At 59.2% G+C, this 13,735-nt stretch overlaps 1 protein-coding gene across 2 annotated transcripts in view; it reads right to left on the reverse strand.

Annotated features, from left to right (window-relative positions):
• Positions 1-13,735, reverse strand: part of TRPV4 (transient receptor potential cation channel subfamily V member 4) — a 44,320-nt gene that overhangs the window by 17,965 nt on the left and 12,620 nt on the right. Inside the window, exons 2-3 of one of the 2 annotated variants that reach the window (XM_024101477.3) lie at positions 11,732-11,817; positions 7,685-8,104 (exon numbers count right to left, since the gene is read on the reverse strand). In XM_024101477.3, the coding sequence (XP_023957245.1) occupies positions 7,685-8,064 (380 nt within the window). In that variant the 5' untranslated portion in view covers positions 8,065-8,104; positions 11,732-11,817. The remainder of the gene's footprint in view (positions 1-7,684; positions 8,105-11,731; positions 11,818-13,735) is intronic. The other variant, XM_005298531.4, reaches the window with a different exon arrangement.

The raw sequence follows: 13,735 nt of genomic DNA on the forward strand, positions 1-13,735 counted from the left end.
TCTACAAAGAGGCTCTCAGAGCGCGCAGCTCCTCCTGCCACCAGCGCCGGCCTGATGCCTACAGGGCCAGGAGCCAGTGCATGAGCCAGACACGGCCACTGACACTTCCTTTACTACAACCTGCGCCAGGTGCCTGGGTGGGGCATCTAGTCTCCTGGCCCTTGACTTCTCCTCTGCCCCACAGCATTGCAGTTACCCAGGTGCACAAGAGGCAGTATGACTCAGTGGACAGGATACTGGACTGGGAGTCAAGACAGGGGGACTGAACTCTACCACTGACTCTCTTGGACAAGGTGCTTCCCTGCTCTGTGCCTCAGTTTCCCTATCTGTAAAATGCAGGCAGTAATACTTGGTCGCCTGTGTAAAGTGTTTAATTTCCTGTGGAAGGAAACCCAGCCGCATTCACACTAGGGAACATAACTCAAGCTCTCCGCATTACACCACTGATTCCGGTATAGCTGGATGTTTCTATTAAACTGAACCGCAGTGCAGTAGTTAACGATGCTGACATGTCAGCTGGTGTCATGAGGCTTCAGAATTAACACAGCCCATGGAGAGGTAAGGGCCGATTCCCACCTCTCCTGGGGGTTGTTTCTGTTTCAGAGAGGCAGCGCTGTGCCAGGGCACATTAGAAATGAGGCTAGACATTTACTTTTAAAATATGAAGTTAAATTAAAGCTTAAGCTTTCCAGAACCTGACAGCAGCACCAAAACAGCTACCGCCACGGATGGGCTCAACCCTGCCCTCATGCCTGGCCCTGCAGGCCTGCCCCTCACTTCACAGGGCCCAGGGCCATCAGCACTTTAATTTCCAAATTTCTCCCTGCTTTGGAGGCCACTTGCCCCTCAGGGGACCCTGCGTGCTCTGAGAGAGGCCAGCCGACAGCTGCTTGGCAAGGACTTTGCATCACAGAGGATCCAAAGAGCGAGCCTGGGCGCTGGTGCATGCAATTATCTCCCAAGACACAACTATACACGCAACCCCTGTCCAGCTCCACGCTGCTGCTGTCAGCAAATCCCAAATCCTCCCCTTCATTTCAGGAGCTGCCCAAGAATCCCAGCCCCAAGAGGGGTCTGCAAATAAAGGGATCGTGTCTGCGAAGGAAGACGTAACTCTAGCTGACCGCGCACACCGAAATCCCAGGCAGGCAGTGCAATTGTAGCCGTGCCGGCCCCAGGAGATTAGAAAGACCAGGTGGGCAAGGTGATACCTTGTATTGGACCCAACCCCTGGGGAGGAGAGCTTGTTGGGCCAATGCCATTAGGGTTACCATATTTCAACAAGCAAAAAAGAGGACGGGAGGAGCCCCGCCCTAGCCCCGCCCCTGCCCCTCCCACTTCCCGCCCCCCCAGAACCCCCAACCCTCCCCCCGTTCCTTGTCCCCTGACTGCCCCCTCCTGGGACCCCTGCCCCTAACTGCCCCCCGGGACTCCACTCCGTATCTAAGCCTCCTTGCCTCTTGTCCCCTGACTGCCCCAACCCTTATCCACACCCCCACCCCCAGACAGACCCCTGGGACTCCCACGCCCCATCCAACCACTCCCCACCCCCTGACAGCCCCCCCCAGAACTCCCAACCCATCTAAACCCCTCTGCTCCCTGTCCCCTGACTGCTCCGATCCCTCTCCGCACTCCTGCCCCCGACAGCCCCCCCCCAGAACTCCCAACCCATCTAAACCCCTCTGCTCCCTGTCCCCTGACTGCTCCGATCCCTCTCCACACTCCTGCCCCCTGACAGCCCCCCCAGAACTCCCAACCCATCTAAACCCCTCTGCTCCCTGTCCCCTGACTGCTCCGATCCCTCTCCGCACTCCTGCCCCCTGACAGCCCCCCCCAGAACTCCCGATCCATCTAAACCTCTCTGCTCCCTGTCCCCTGACTGCTCCGATCCCTCTCCACACTCCTGCCCCCTGACAGCCCCCCCAGAACTCCCAACCCATCTAAACCCCTCTGCTCCCTGTCCCCTGACTGCTCCGATCCCTCTCCGCACTCCTGCCCCCTGACAGCCCCCCCCAGAACTCCCGATCCATCTAAACCCCTCTGCTCCCTGTCCCCTGACTGCTCCGATCCCTCTCCGCACTCCTGCCCCCGACAGCCCCCCCCCAGAACTCCCAACCCATCTAAACCCCTCTGCTCCCTGTCCCCTGACTGCTCCGATCCATCTCCCCACTCCTGCCCCCTGACAGCCCCCCCAGAACTCCCGATCCATCTAAACCCCTCTGCTCCCTGTCCCCTGACTGCTCCGATCCCTCTCCCCACTCCTGCCCCCTGACAGCCCCCCCCAGAACTCCCGATCCATCTAAACCTCTCTGCTCCCTGTCCCCTGACTGCTCCGATCCCTCTCCGCACTCCTGCCCCCTGACAGCCCCCCCCCCAGAACTCCCAACCCATCTAAACCCCTCTGCTCCCTGTCCCCTGACTGCTCCGATCCCTCTCCGCACTCCTGCCCCCTGACAGCCCCCCCCAGAACTCCCAACCCATCTAAACCCCTCTGCTCCCTGTCCCCTGACTGCTCCGATCCCTCTCCCCACTCCTGCCCCCTGACAGCCCCCCCCCAGAACTCCCGATCCATCTAAACCTCTCTGCTCCCTGTCCCCTGACTGCTCCGATCCCTCTCCGCACTCCTGCCCCCTGACAGCCCCCCCCAGAACTCCCAACCCATCTAAACCCCTCTGCTCCCTGTCCCCTGACTGCTCCGATCCCTCTCCCCACTCCTGCCCCCTGACAGCCCCCCCCAGAACTCCCGATCCATCTAAACCCCTCTGCTCCCTGTCCCCTGACTGCTCCGATCCCTCTCCCCACTCCTGCCCCCTGACAGCTCCCCCCCAGAACTCCCAGCCCATCTAAACCCCTCTGCTCCCTGTCCCCTGACTGCTCCGATCCCTCTCCCCACTCCTGCCCCCTGACAGCTCCCCCCCAGAACTCCCAGCCCATCTAAACCCCTCTGCTCCCTGTCCCCTGACTGCTCCGATCCCTCTCCCCACTCCTGCCCCCTGCCCCCCCTTACCCTGCTGCTCAGAACAGGGTGTTGGGCTCTGTGCCAGCCGGACACATGGCTGAGCTCCCCTGCACAACACAAAACCCGGTCCCTGGCCCTGCACAGGGTTGCCGGAGCGGGCTGCAGGAGGAGGAGCTGCCGGCCGGCTCAGAATGCAGGGGGGGGGGGGTGGGAGGAGGAAGCTGCTCCGGAATCCAGCCCGGGACTTTCCTGCAGCCCTCCCAGCCGCTCGCTCTGCCTGGGGGGAAATCCCGGACATTGTGAGTGCTTTACAAATTCCCCCCGGACGCTATTTTTAGCACACAAAAGGAGGACATGTCCGGGTAAATCCGGACGAATGGTAACCCTAGCCAATGCAAGATAGCTCCTCACCCACCCTGGTGCTATCTGAAATCCCCTGGCAAACAAGGACTATGTGAACGTGACCCCGAACGCTACCTGAACCCACTCCTGCTGAGAGGCTGCAGCCAAACGGGTTTAGCAATGCAGCTGTCCCAGCAGCCTGCTGCCCCCGACCCCAGAGGGCACCAGAGCGACACAGTCCCGGGGGGAGAATTCACACCTCCCGCTGGGAAGGCAGCCCCGTAGCCAGGTGGTTAGTGCTCCGTGTGGCCACGCAGGAGACCAGGGCTCGGTTCCAGGGCCAGTGAGACTAGCTACAGTGGCAGCAGGCTGATGGCCAGAGAGGGGCAGGGTGATGGACTCGATCCTGTCCCAGAGCTAGAAAGTGTAATAAGACTGCAGCGCCCTCCTCTGGTTACACTAGGACCAGCACCAATGGGCCTCGGGATGCAGATCTGCCCCAGCGCAGTGAACTTGCAGGAACATGTGGCCTCTTCCGAGTGCCGTCCGCCCCAGGGGCTTTGCAAACCTTAATGCCTTTAGCCCGGGAGACAGGCGAGCATCATTTTGCAAAGGGATAAACGGGCTCAGAGACGGAGTGGAGGTGACATGGGCCTTGCTGAAGGCTGGGGATGGCTAAACCCCACTCTCCAGAGGATACGGGCCCTCCGGCCAGTCCTGTGGACGCAAGCCGGGCTGGTTTGGGCACCTCCGTTGTCTCCGCTAATTACATCTACACAAACCGGTTTCAGCTAAGCCCCAGGCCTAGCCGGAACACGGCCTTCTCCCTCGAATCAGCCACTTACAGAACAAGGCGTCATTAAAGGAATTTCTACCTCACCCGGGAGGAGCGACCCAGGACCTCTGTGCAATGCAATGAGCTTGCCCACCCCGGGGGGGCCGCAGGGCTGGATCGGCCCAGGCAGTGCTGCCGGCACAAGAACCCAACCAAACAGCTAACCTCACCCGGGCCTCGGCCCCGGCCTGGCTGGGTTCTAGCCTCAGAAACCTGAGCAGCAATTGCTTGCACTTCCTGGTAGGTTACAAGCAAACAACCCAGCTATTGGGGAGGGACCATTCGGGTGGCATAAGGGGCCAGAAAGAAGAGTGACGGGGGGATATGTGGAAAGGGAAAGTGTGGCTAAACGCCAGGAGAACCTCCTAGCAGGGAGATCACCAGATTGTTGCTATCAATGAAAACCTTGGCGGGGCGCTTTACAAACAAATCCGCCCCCCCGCTCCCAGCCCCAAAGAGCTTCCCACAGGAACGAGGGGAAGTGTCCTTCCCTGCAAGGCTGCTCCAAGCTCTAGGGATGAGTCCTGGCCCAGCACCCAGGTTGCAAAGCTCAGACCGTCTTCAGGGGACAGCGGGGGAGTGGCAGCTAGACTTCGTCCACAGACCCCACTGAGGCCAGATCCAACTGGAGAACGTCCACAAGCTTTTGGTCCTGCCCCCATGGAAGTCAGAGGCCACGCTCTGGGGGGCAGGATGGGGCCTTCAGACCTGCCGGTCCGATTTCAGTTGTAGCTAATGTCCCTGCAGTGCAGGTGGGATGCAGACAGTCAATACAGGCCAGGGCCTTCTCCCCGGCTCAGTGGCATGGTGCCACACCGTGCCCGTGGGGGCGACATGAATGCACACACCCCTCCGAGCGCTGGTCTCTGCCGTGGCCCCCCAGCCCCTTGGGAATGGAAGTGATTCAGGCAGGTGGGGGAGGGGGAGACCCCCCCAGCACCATCTAAGGCAGGTGACTGTGTCACGGGGTCATCCAGGCGTACGCTCCTATCCTAGAGCAACGGCCCTAAATGCTTCTCCGCGCACATGTGGCTGCTGTGGGGCTCGGGACCTTGGCTGCTACGGACGGTCTGGGATCCGCCCCCCCACCCGACACATATACAGGAACCAGGGCGGGGGAGAGAAGCAGGAGGCAATTTGTTCTCAGCATCTGGAAGAGCGGCATCTGCCTCTGTGCGCTGTACAGCACCATGCACAATGACAGCTCTCCAGCCAGTGCCTGCTAAACCAGTTGGGAGCATCTCTTCCCCTCTGATCCCCGCCCTCCCCTCCCCCGCTTCCCTGCTTCCCTTGTTCTCTGGCCTGGGCAATGCCCCCCAACTCCTAGCCCCTTTCACCCTAGGATCCGCGGGGGAGTGTTGTCATCCCCTTACTACAGACCATGTGGGGACAGTGAGACCCAGAGGTGTGGGTTTGGCCCCAGGCCACAGAAGGGTGCAGTGGAGAAGACAGAAGGAAGGGATTCTGACAGACAGCCTGAGCATGGGGGGACACTGCCTCCCAGAGTGGGCACCAGAACCCTGGGTCCTGCCCCCCAGCCCCTGGGTCCCTGTCAGTCCTCAGCACCTGAGGTCTCCTGGATGGCCATCGCCCCGGGAAGCACAGTGGAGTGCGGACTCCAGCAGGCTGTCATGCTGTCTGAACGACCCCAGGGAGCGGAGCCGGAGTCTCTCCAGCCCATGGCTTGGCCAGCCCCACAGCGTGGGGAGTTTCTCCAGGACAGACCGGTGCATTGTGCCCTGCTGCCTGTTCTGGGGCGGGCTGGGCCTCCATGTCCCCCGGGAGCATTTCCTGGCCCAGCCTGGCAGGGAGGGGGCAGGGGGGACTCCTGAAAAGCCCATTCATGCCGGAGCCGGCTTGCCACTCCCCGCGAGGAAAGCCAGAGTGAGACGGCCCAGCACAGAGCCCTCTTTCAGGGGAGCGCGTGAGAGGGGAATTGGCAGCCAGCAGCCCTGGTGAGTGCCAGTACCTCCCAGGCCAGGCTGTCTGCACCGCCCTCCAACGCGGCTCGCTCAGGGGGACAGTTCCACGCAGCCCTGCTCCCTGCTCCCGCTGACCTCCCCCTCCGCCCCGCTGCTCGCTCGCAGCCCCCAGATCGAGCTCAACCACCCGCCGGCCTGCGCCGGGGTTCGAGGTCCGTTCCAGACCGCGGCTCCATCCCATTTTGGTCTCAGCACTGGGGTTCCATCCCCCAGTATCAGGGCTCATCTCATCCTTACTTCAGGGACAGCTCAGGCAGGTCCAGCGCCCCTAACACCAGCCTGGAGCGCCAGGAGCATCGCCCAGCTAGGGAGGGAACGCTTCATGGGTCTCAGCAGCTACCGCAGGCTGACAGAGGCAGTGCACTGATGGGCACCCAAGGGCATCCCAGCTACTCCTCCTGCTTGGGACACAGGGGAGGGGAAATCCCCCTGGCTCTGATCGTCCCTTGGGCTTCTGGAGCTTCCCAGTCCTGCTTCAACAGCCTTACCGCCTCTTGGGCGGTCTGCACAGCTCACTGTTACCTTCTGCCCCTGGGCAGCCCCTTCGCTCTGCGGCCTGCCCCACCTGCATTTCTCTCGGGTGGCAGAGGTTTGCTCGGGACCAGGTCGGAAGGGCCTGGCTATTGTCCAGCTCCCAGCAAGGGGCCTTTAACCCCAGGGCCCCTCTGCTTTGTAAGTGACCATGGAAAACGTTCGATCAGACACAAGCAGGTGGTGTTAAGTGGGCACATTCAACACAAGCGCTGCAGAGCCTGCTACAACATGCAGCTGCCTGGTGCTAGACGTACTCATTACTGTTACTAGCTGACACCTGTGAGAAATGACCAGGTTGGCCGAAATGCCCTTGCTGAGTGCTGGGACTGTGGCATCAAATGTAGCGACCCCATCCTGCCTCTCCATGTCCCTTCCTCTTAGTGCGTTTGCTTCCTGCAGTCCTAGCAGCTCAGATAAATAGTTTTCACTGCAAACATCTCAAAGAAGGTTCAAATCCACAGCGAACAGTTCCAAATATTTGCTACAAAAATGTGGATTTTTTTAAAAAGTAGCATTAAAATAGAAGAAATGTGGCTCGGAAGGGCACCTGAGCACCGAAAATAATAGAAACAGGAGCACAAAGATCTCTCCAGCACTTCTCGAACAGCAACAAAACATCAGGGGCAAAAAGGCTCACAAACTCTGTGACGTTTTCTGGATTGGCCCAGAGAGACGCTGGGTTGTGAGGCTGGGAAAGGCAAATGCCCCAAGCTAGAGCCGGCTGATATTTTTCAAAACTTTGAGTAAGTATTGCATTTGGAAATTCCGAAATTTGAAAAATAAATGGGAAAATTTTGGATAAAATTTGCTCGAAAAATGCCCCCTTTTTCCAGCCACCTCTAGAGCAGGTAAAACCATTTGAAATTAAAACAGCAATTCACAATTCCGCCCTCCTTCCCTCCTTTTCCCAGCCAGCTCTACCCTGACCCTGGCTGGCATCTCGTGGCTGGATGCCCCGCAGAGCCCTTGGCATGGAGAGGCGGCAGCGTAAGCAGACATGCTGCCCGTAGGGGATGGGGGTGCCATACTCACTCCCCTATCTTCTTGCGCCGGCGCTTGTTCTCGTTGGGGTGCTGGCGGTATGTGCCGTAATCGAAAAGCGAGTCCATGGGGGCTTTCTTGGGCCCTGGGACGACAGAGGACTCGTAGATGGTGGACTCCAGCAGGTCCTTGGGGTTGGGCACGCCCTTTTTGAAGGCCCCGTGGAATTTCATACGCAGGTTTTGCTGCTTGCTGTCCCCTGAGCCAGGGGGGAGTCGGGCCGCCTCAGCGGAGCAGGGGCCATCCTCGTTCTCAAACAGGTTGGCCAGAGACGAGAGGGGGAAAGCGTCGTTCTGAGGGGAGCCCTCTTCGCCTTGTGCCTCGCCGGCTTCTCCGACGTGGAGCCGTGGGGGGTCATCCGAGTCCGCCATGCCGCCCGCTTTGGAAGGGCCCCGACCCCTCCCTGTGTGCCTGGAAGAGAAGGGGTGGGTGAGAGTGTGAGAAATGACATGGGGGGGGTGGGAAGGGGCATGTGTGTGCAGGGTGAGAGACGCCCTACGCAACAAACCCTCCCAGCCAGAGACGCACAAAGCCAGGCCGCCCCTGCTCAGCGCCACCCACTGCGGGGGCAGGAATCCCGGGCCCCCAGCTCTGGGGCACAGATTGGGCCGAAGCCCCAGAGCGCCCCGAAGAGCAGCAGCCCACTGTGGGGGTCGCTGCCAATCCTCCCTGTGTCAGGGAAAGGAAGGGGCAAGGCTGGAGTGGGGACTGTCCACGTGCCCGGGCAGAAAGCCAGCGGGTGGATTTGGGATCCCACTACACTGCAAGGGAAGGGGGGATTGTCCTGCAGATAGGAGCACCCCGGAACTAGCCAGCACGGGTAACAATAGGAGCACAAAGATGGCAGCGCGGGCTAGTGGCCCCAGTACAAGCCAGCCACAGAACCCATGGGCTGCCTGCCTGCGCTGAAGCCCTTGCCACCAGTTCTACTCTGCTGTTGTTACCTGTGCTAGCTAGAGTAATGCTAACACAGGTACGCTCACCCCCCTTTGCAGTGTAGACACCACTTACATGGGCCCAAAGAGGAACGAGATCTCTTTCGGGGTGGGGGTGGACCAAATCGACTCAACCCTCCTAAAACAGAATAACCCAGTGAGCAGCACGCCTCAGATCGCAGGGCCCCCGCTCCCCTCACACCTGTGTCTGCTGGGATCTTGCAACAGCTGCCTGGGTCTCGCTGGCGAGGGATCGTTCCTAGCCAGTTCCCAGTTCTCACCCCTTGTGCGCCTAGTCGGGTCGGGGGACTCCCTGCACCGGGGTCCCGTCCCTCCCTGCTCAGGGAGATCACAAACTCCCCGCGTCTCACTTCTCCCAGTAAACGTGCTTCCCCTGCACTCGGAGCCAGGGCCCCCGGGATGCAGGGCGGGATGGGCAGGCAGCTAGCGAGTCCGTGCCGTGGTGGTGGCTGCGCCAGCCGGGTCCCTCATATCTGCAGATGTGTGTGGGATCCAATCAGCTGCGGGCTTCGTGTTTCAAAGAGCTGCTGTAATGACAGACGGCGAGCCCTGCCACAGCCCTGCCTTGCCCAGATGTGGTTTTGTTGGGCACAGCCCAGTGCAGGGGAGAGAACAGGCTCTTCTTTCTCCAGCCCTATAAATACCAACCAGCCACCCCAAACCCCCTCCAATAAACACCAAGGGCCTGGCTAAAAGCAACACAAGGCAGTGGATCCGGGGCAGCAGGCGAGAGCCAGACGCTGCCACCCTGGCCCAGCAGGCTGGCACAGTGCCATTCGCAGGACCCCACAGAGTGGACTCAGCAGAGGGCTGACATGAGTGTGAACGCTAAGGGCCCGATTCTAGTCTCATGCTGGTTTCACACCCGTGCTGCTCCGCTGACTTCAACGGCGACATTCCCAGTTTTCCCAGGCAGGGGGGGGACCAGGCTTCCTGGGCCCAATTCTTGGTCACCCTGCCCCTCCTGCGTGCAGCCAGTTACACCAGAGCAGAGCTGGGTGAGATGCTGCCCCCTAGTGTTTCACGCTCACACTGCACAGGTGACACAACTGAGGGGCAACGGGGAATCTGTTTCAATCAGACCCTGAGATGGAGGCTTGCAATGGGATGGGGGAGGGGATCCAAATGAGGGCTCCGTGGCAGGGGAGGGACCTGAGTGTGGATTGTCCTGCAGCTGGAATTCAAATCCATGTCCCTGATTTATTTTGGTGCACAGGAAAATTTGCAAAAGAAATAACCAGCAGGCAGCAAGTTCTAAGCCGCAGCCAGCTCTGGGAGCCAAGGTCGGTGTCTGTGCTGTTGCTGACAGGCCCAGCAGCTCTGGGAGGACAGAAAAAGCCGCCTGGGAACATGTCATTTTCGACTTGGTTGTAGCTTTGTATAACAAGCCCTAATGTGGGGCTTTGCTCTCCGGGCCTCAGACTGGAACGTTTGCTGGATAACATGCTTCTAATTATGTAGCATGTCATTACTAGAGAGCCAGCAGGTTTCAATGGCCCAGCAATCCTGCTGCCGTGTCATCAGAAATTCAGCACTCTGGTGTCTGGAATGAGCCCAGCCCTGAGCGACGGAGGCATCCCCGCTCCCTGCTGGGCTGGGGCAGCACGCGCGCCCCGTGTGGCATGGGGAGATGGTGCCGGGATGGGGAGGAAGGAAAGGAATGAAACAGCAAGGAGAACGGAGCCGGAGAGTCACCACCCTGGAGCGCCATTTGTCCTGCCCTACGCAGCTTCGTCCACGCCAGGGTCAGAGTCTCTTCTTCACTCTGAAGGTCCTGCCCAGCTCCATACCCACCCCCGTCTCCCGTTCCTCTCTCCGGGGTCAGCCACGCCATTCTCCTAGCCACCCCTCATGGCCCCTTCCACACCACCCCGTTCATCTCCCGCTCGAGGGAGGTCCTGACTCCAAGGAGCAACCCAGCCTCGGCATCTGCCTTGGTGGGGCTCATCCATATTGTGCGGCCTCCTCTCTGGGCGGTGAGTCTGTCGCTCCGCTGGGACCTTGGCCTTTGCAGGCACCCCGGGCAGGCGTGAAGCGCTGAGCAGGCCTTCTGGAGCTGGAGAAACCTGGCTTGTAGAGAGGGGCTTTTCATTCCTATGGGAGCGCTTTACAAAGGGGGGGTGTCATTATCCCCTTTATACAGATGGGAACTGAGGCCCAGAGAGGGGATGTGCCCAGTCCAAGGTCACCTAGGGAGCCAAGATTAGCACCCAGGTGTCCTGGCTCCCAGTCCAGTGTCCAGCCTCTGTTCCCTGCATCCCACCCTCTCACCCAGAGACAACATGGACAGAACCACTCTGGATTGCAAAGCAGGGGCAAAGGAGCCAAGCCCAAAGTGTTGGGGGAGTCCCGAGTAGTTTGCTGCCCCACTCTTCCCCTTCCGGTGCTACCTCTGCTCTTCCTATGCTGGAAGGGCGGGCGAGAGGTGTGCCAAACCCCGCGGGAAAGGCTCAGGGTCCCCCAGCTGACCGAGAAATATGGGGTCTCCAGCCCACCTCTGCAGAGCCAAGCGCTTGGAAGAAGGGCTGATCCCCCAACCTCCGGAGGGTCTCTCAGCACTTCCGAGCGCTTGCTGGAGCATTGCAGGCATTCGGCGCTTTACACACGTGGATGAACAATGTGATTTAACACCGCTACGCCCCCGGAGCCTGGTCACAACTATTCCGATGGGGAACCAATGCCCAAGGTCACCCGTCCCCACAGGGTCAGAAATAGAAGCCAGAGCTCCCAGCCCCTGAATGACTGTCTCTGGCTGCCCTACGTCTCCCTCCCCGCTCACCCACACAGAGGTGTCTTTGTCCCATCTTCAGATCTGGTTTCCTTTTGCTGACATTTCCCCAGGTTTATCACCATGGTGACTCAGCCCTCCCAGTGATGGCGCCAGGACCGTTACACCAGATTCTCCTCCGAGGCGCATTTACATAGCCTCTTTCGGGAGGTTTCCCACTGGTGCAGCTCCAGTGGTGGTACCAAGGAGCAGGGGGCGCTGGAGCAGCCAGGGCACAGGTGATCACCCGTGATTTATCTGCAGGTCAGCTAGACCTGCTCTGAGCAGGGTCAAACATCACAGACACGGACATACCAATGCGTCCGCCCTCGTCCACACCAGTGCAATGATGGGAGAGTCCAGTTTAGACACTGCCTAAGAGGGCAGATCTCCAGCGTCCTCTGAAGAAGAAGAAGAATACATAGCTCTTATCTAGTCCTTCTCATCCATAGAGCTCAAAGAACTTTACAAAGGCGGTCACTATCATTAGCCCTACTTTGCAGGTTGAGAAACTGAGGCACGGAGAGGGGCAGCAATTTACCCCAGTGGCAGAACCAGGACTAGAACCCAACTGTCCCAATCCACTGTTCTCGCCACTAGACCACGCTGCTTCCCCAACACACGAATACAAGACAGAGGCCACTGCACAGTGCCTCCCTCCTGGCTGGAAAGGCAGCAGTCAGCACAGACTGGGTAAAGTCCCAGGAGCTTCTGTCATCAGGCTAATCACTCCCTGGTTCCCTTCTGTGTAGCAGCACCACACAAACTCCTGCCTGACAAATTCCACACCCCTTTGCTAACATAGCTCCCTCACAGCATTAACCCTTTGGTGAACCCTCTGCAGACTTAGTGGTATTCAGGCTATTGACCATGGGACAGCGTTTCGAAGGAACCAGTGGGTGCTAGGCACCCAGCTCTCCCTGACATTTACTGGAGGGGCCTAACTTCCCGAGGCTCCTTGGACAATTCCAACCAAAGCATTGATGGTGTCGTACAAAAAGCACAAAACCCCGACGGGCAAAGCCCAAAGAGCCCTCACCTCTTCAGACAAAGGGCAGCCCAGGGCAAAGCCAATAACCATGGGCGCTGCCAGCCACCAGTCAAAGGGACTCATTCTCCAGCCCCGCAACAACCCTGGGTAAGAGGCAATAAAGCAGCCCTAGGGGTCTAGGCAGAGCTGCTCCGGGAGGGAGTCCTCCTGCTAAGAGCTGCCCCGCCCTGGCCAAGTGTCACCGCCAGGCAGAGACCTAGGGCAGAAAGCAATAGCCCAAGTGCTCAGGATCTAGGTCATGTCAGGCTTTCAATATGAATAGCTACAGACACAGGCTCCCGCCAGCGCTCAGCTGGCAGCAGCCTGGAAATTACCAGCACTCCAAGGGTTAATTTCAACACACAGTAAAATTCCAGGGCAGATTTTACAGCTGTATGCTCCAGGCAGCCTAATCTCCTGAGCACCCCTCCAGCAGCCTGGATCGTCCCTGTTCCACAGGCCGAGGGACGATTCCATTCCCCAGGGCTGTCCAGCCTCCGTAAGATTCCTGGAAACAAGGACAACCACCTCCCCTAGTTGTTAAGGAGAGAATCCTGACCCATCAGCCCCAGGCCAGTAGTTCCCGGCCCCACTCCTTAAAGGAGCCCACAGCCGGGGGCTCCCTTGATAGCCAGGCAGTTGTGCCATTGTTCTCAGTGTCTTTCATCCTCTCTGGCTGTTTAAAGGGGATCTGAGAACTGTGGGGAAGGGATCCAGAGAAGTTCCTCTGGCCCTGCTCGCTGCATGCAGCCCGCACACTGGGCAGCTGGGATATACCTATACCTACCTCACAGAGCTGGAAGGGACCCTGAAAGGTCATCGAGTCCAGCCCCCTGCCTTCACTAGCAGGACCAAGAACTGATTTTGCCCCAGATCCCTAAATGGCCCCTTCAAGGATTGAACTCACAACCCTGGGTTTAGCAGGCCAATGCTCAAACCACTGAGCTATCCCTCCTGGAAGGCCTGGAGTTCCCATGACCCTCCCTGGAAGATCTGGCTTTCAGAAGGACGTGACCGGTGCTGCCAACTCTCACGGTTTCCTCCCCAGTTACAGGATTCTGGCTGAGGCAGGCCAGAGCTCCCCCCTCAAGGTTTTGGGTAGGAGAAGGAGGAGACGAGTCTGGAGTGTGTTTGGACAGAGCCTGGCACAATGGGACCCTGATCTCAGGGCACAGAACTGATGTCGAGGGCAGAACTGACAGGAGAACTTATGTGGCAGGGGAGAACCTGATGCATGGAGGGAACTGACGTGAGGGCTGGGGGGGGCAGAATGACTAACTGGGATGGAG

The sequence above is a fragment of the Chrysemys picta genome, chromosome 15 (assembly GCF_011386835.1).
Source record: "Chrysemys picta bellii isolate R12L10 chromosome 15, ASM1138683v2, whole genome shotgun sequence".
NCBI classification, from domain to species: domain Eukaryota; kingdom Metazoa; phylum Chordata; order Testudines; family Emydidae; genus Chrysemys; species Chrysemys picta.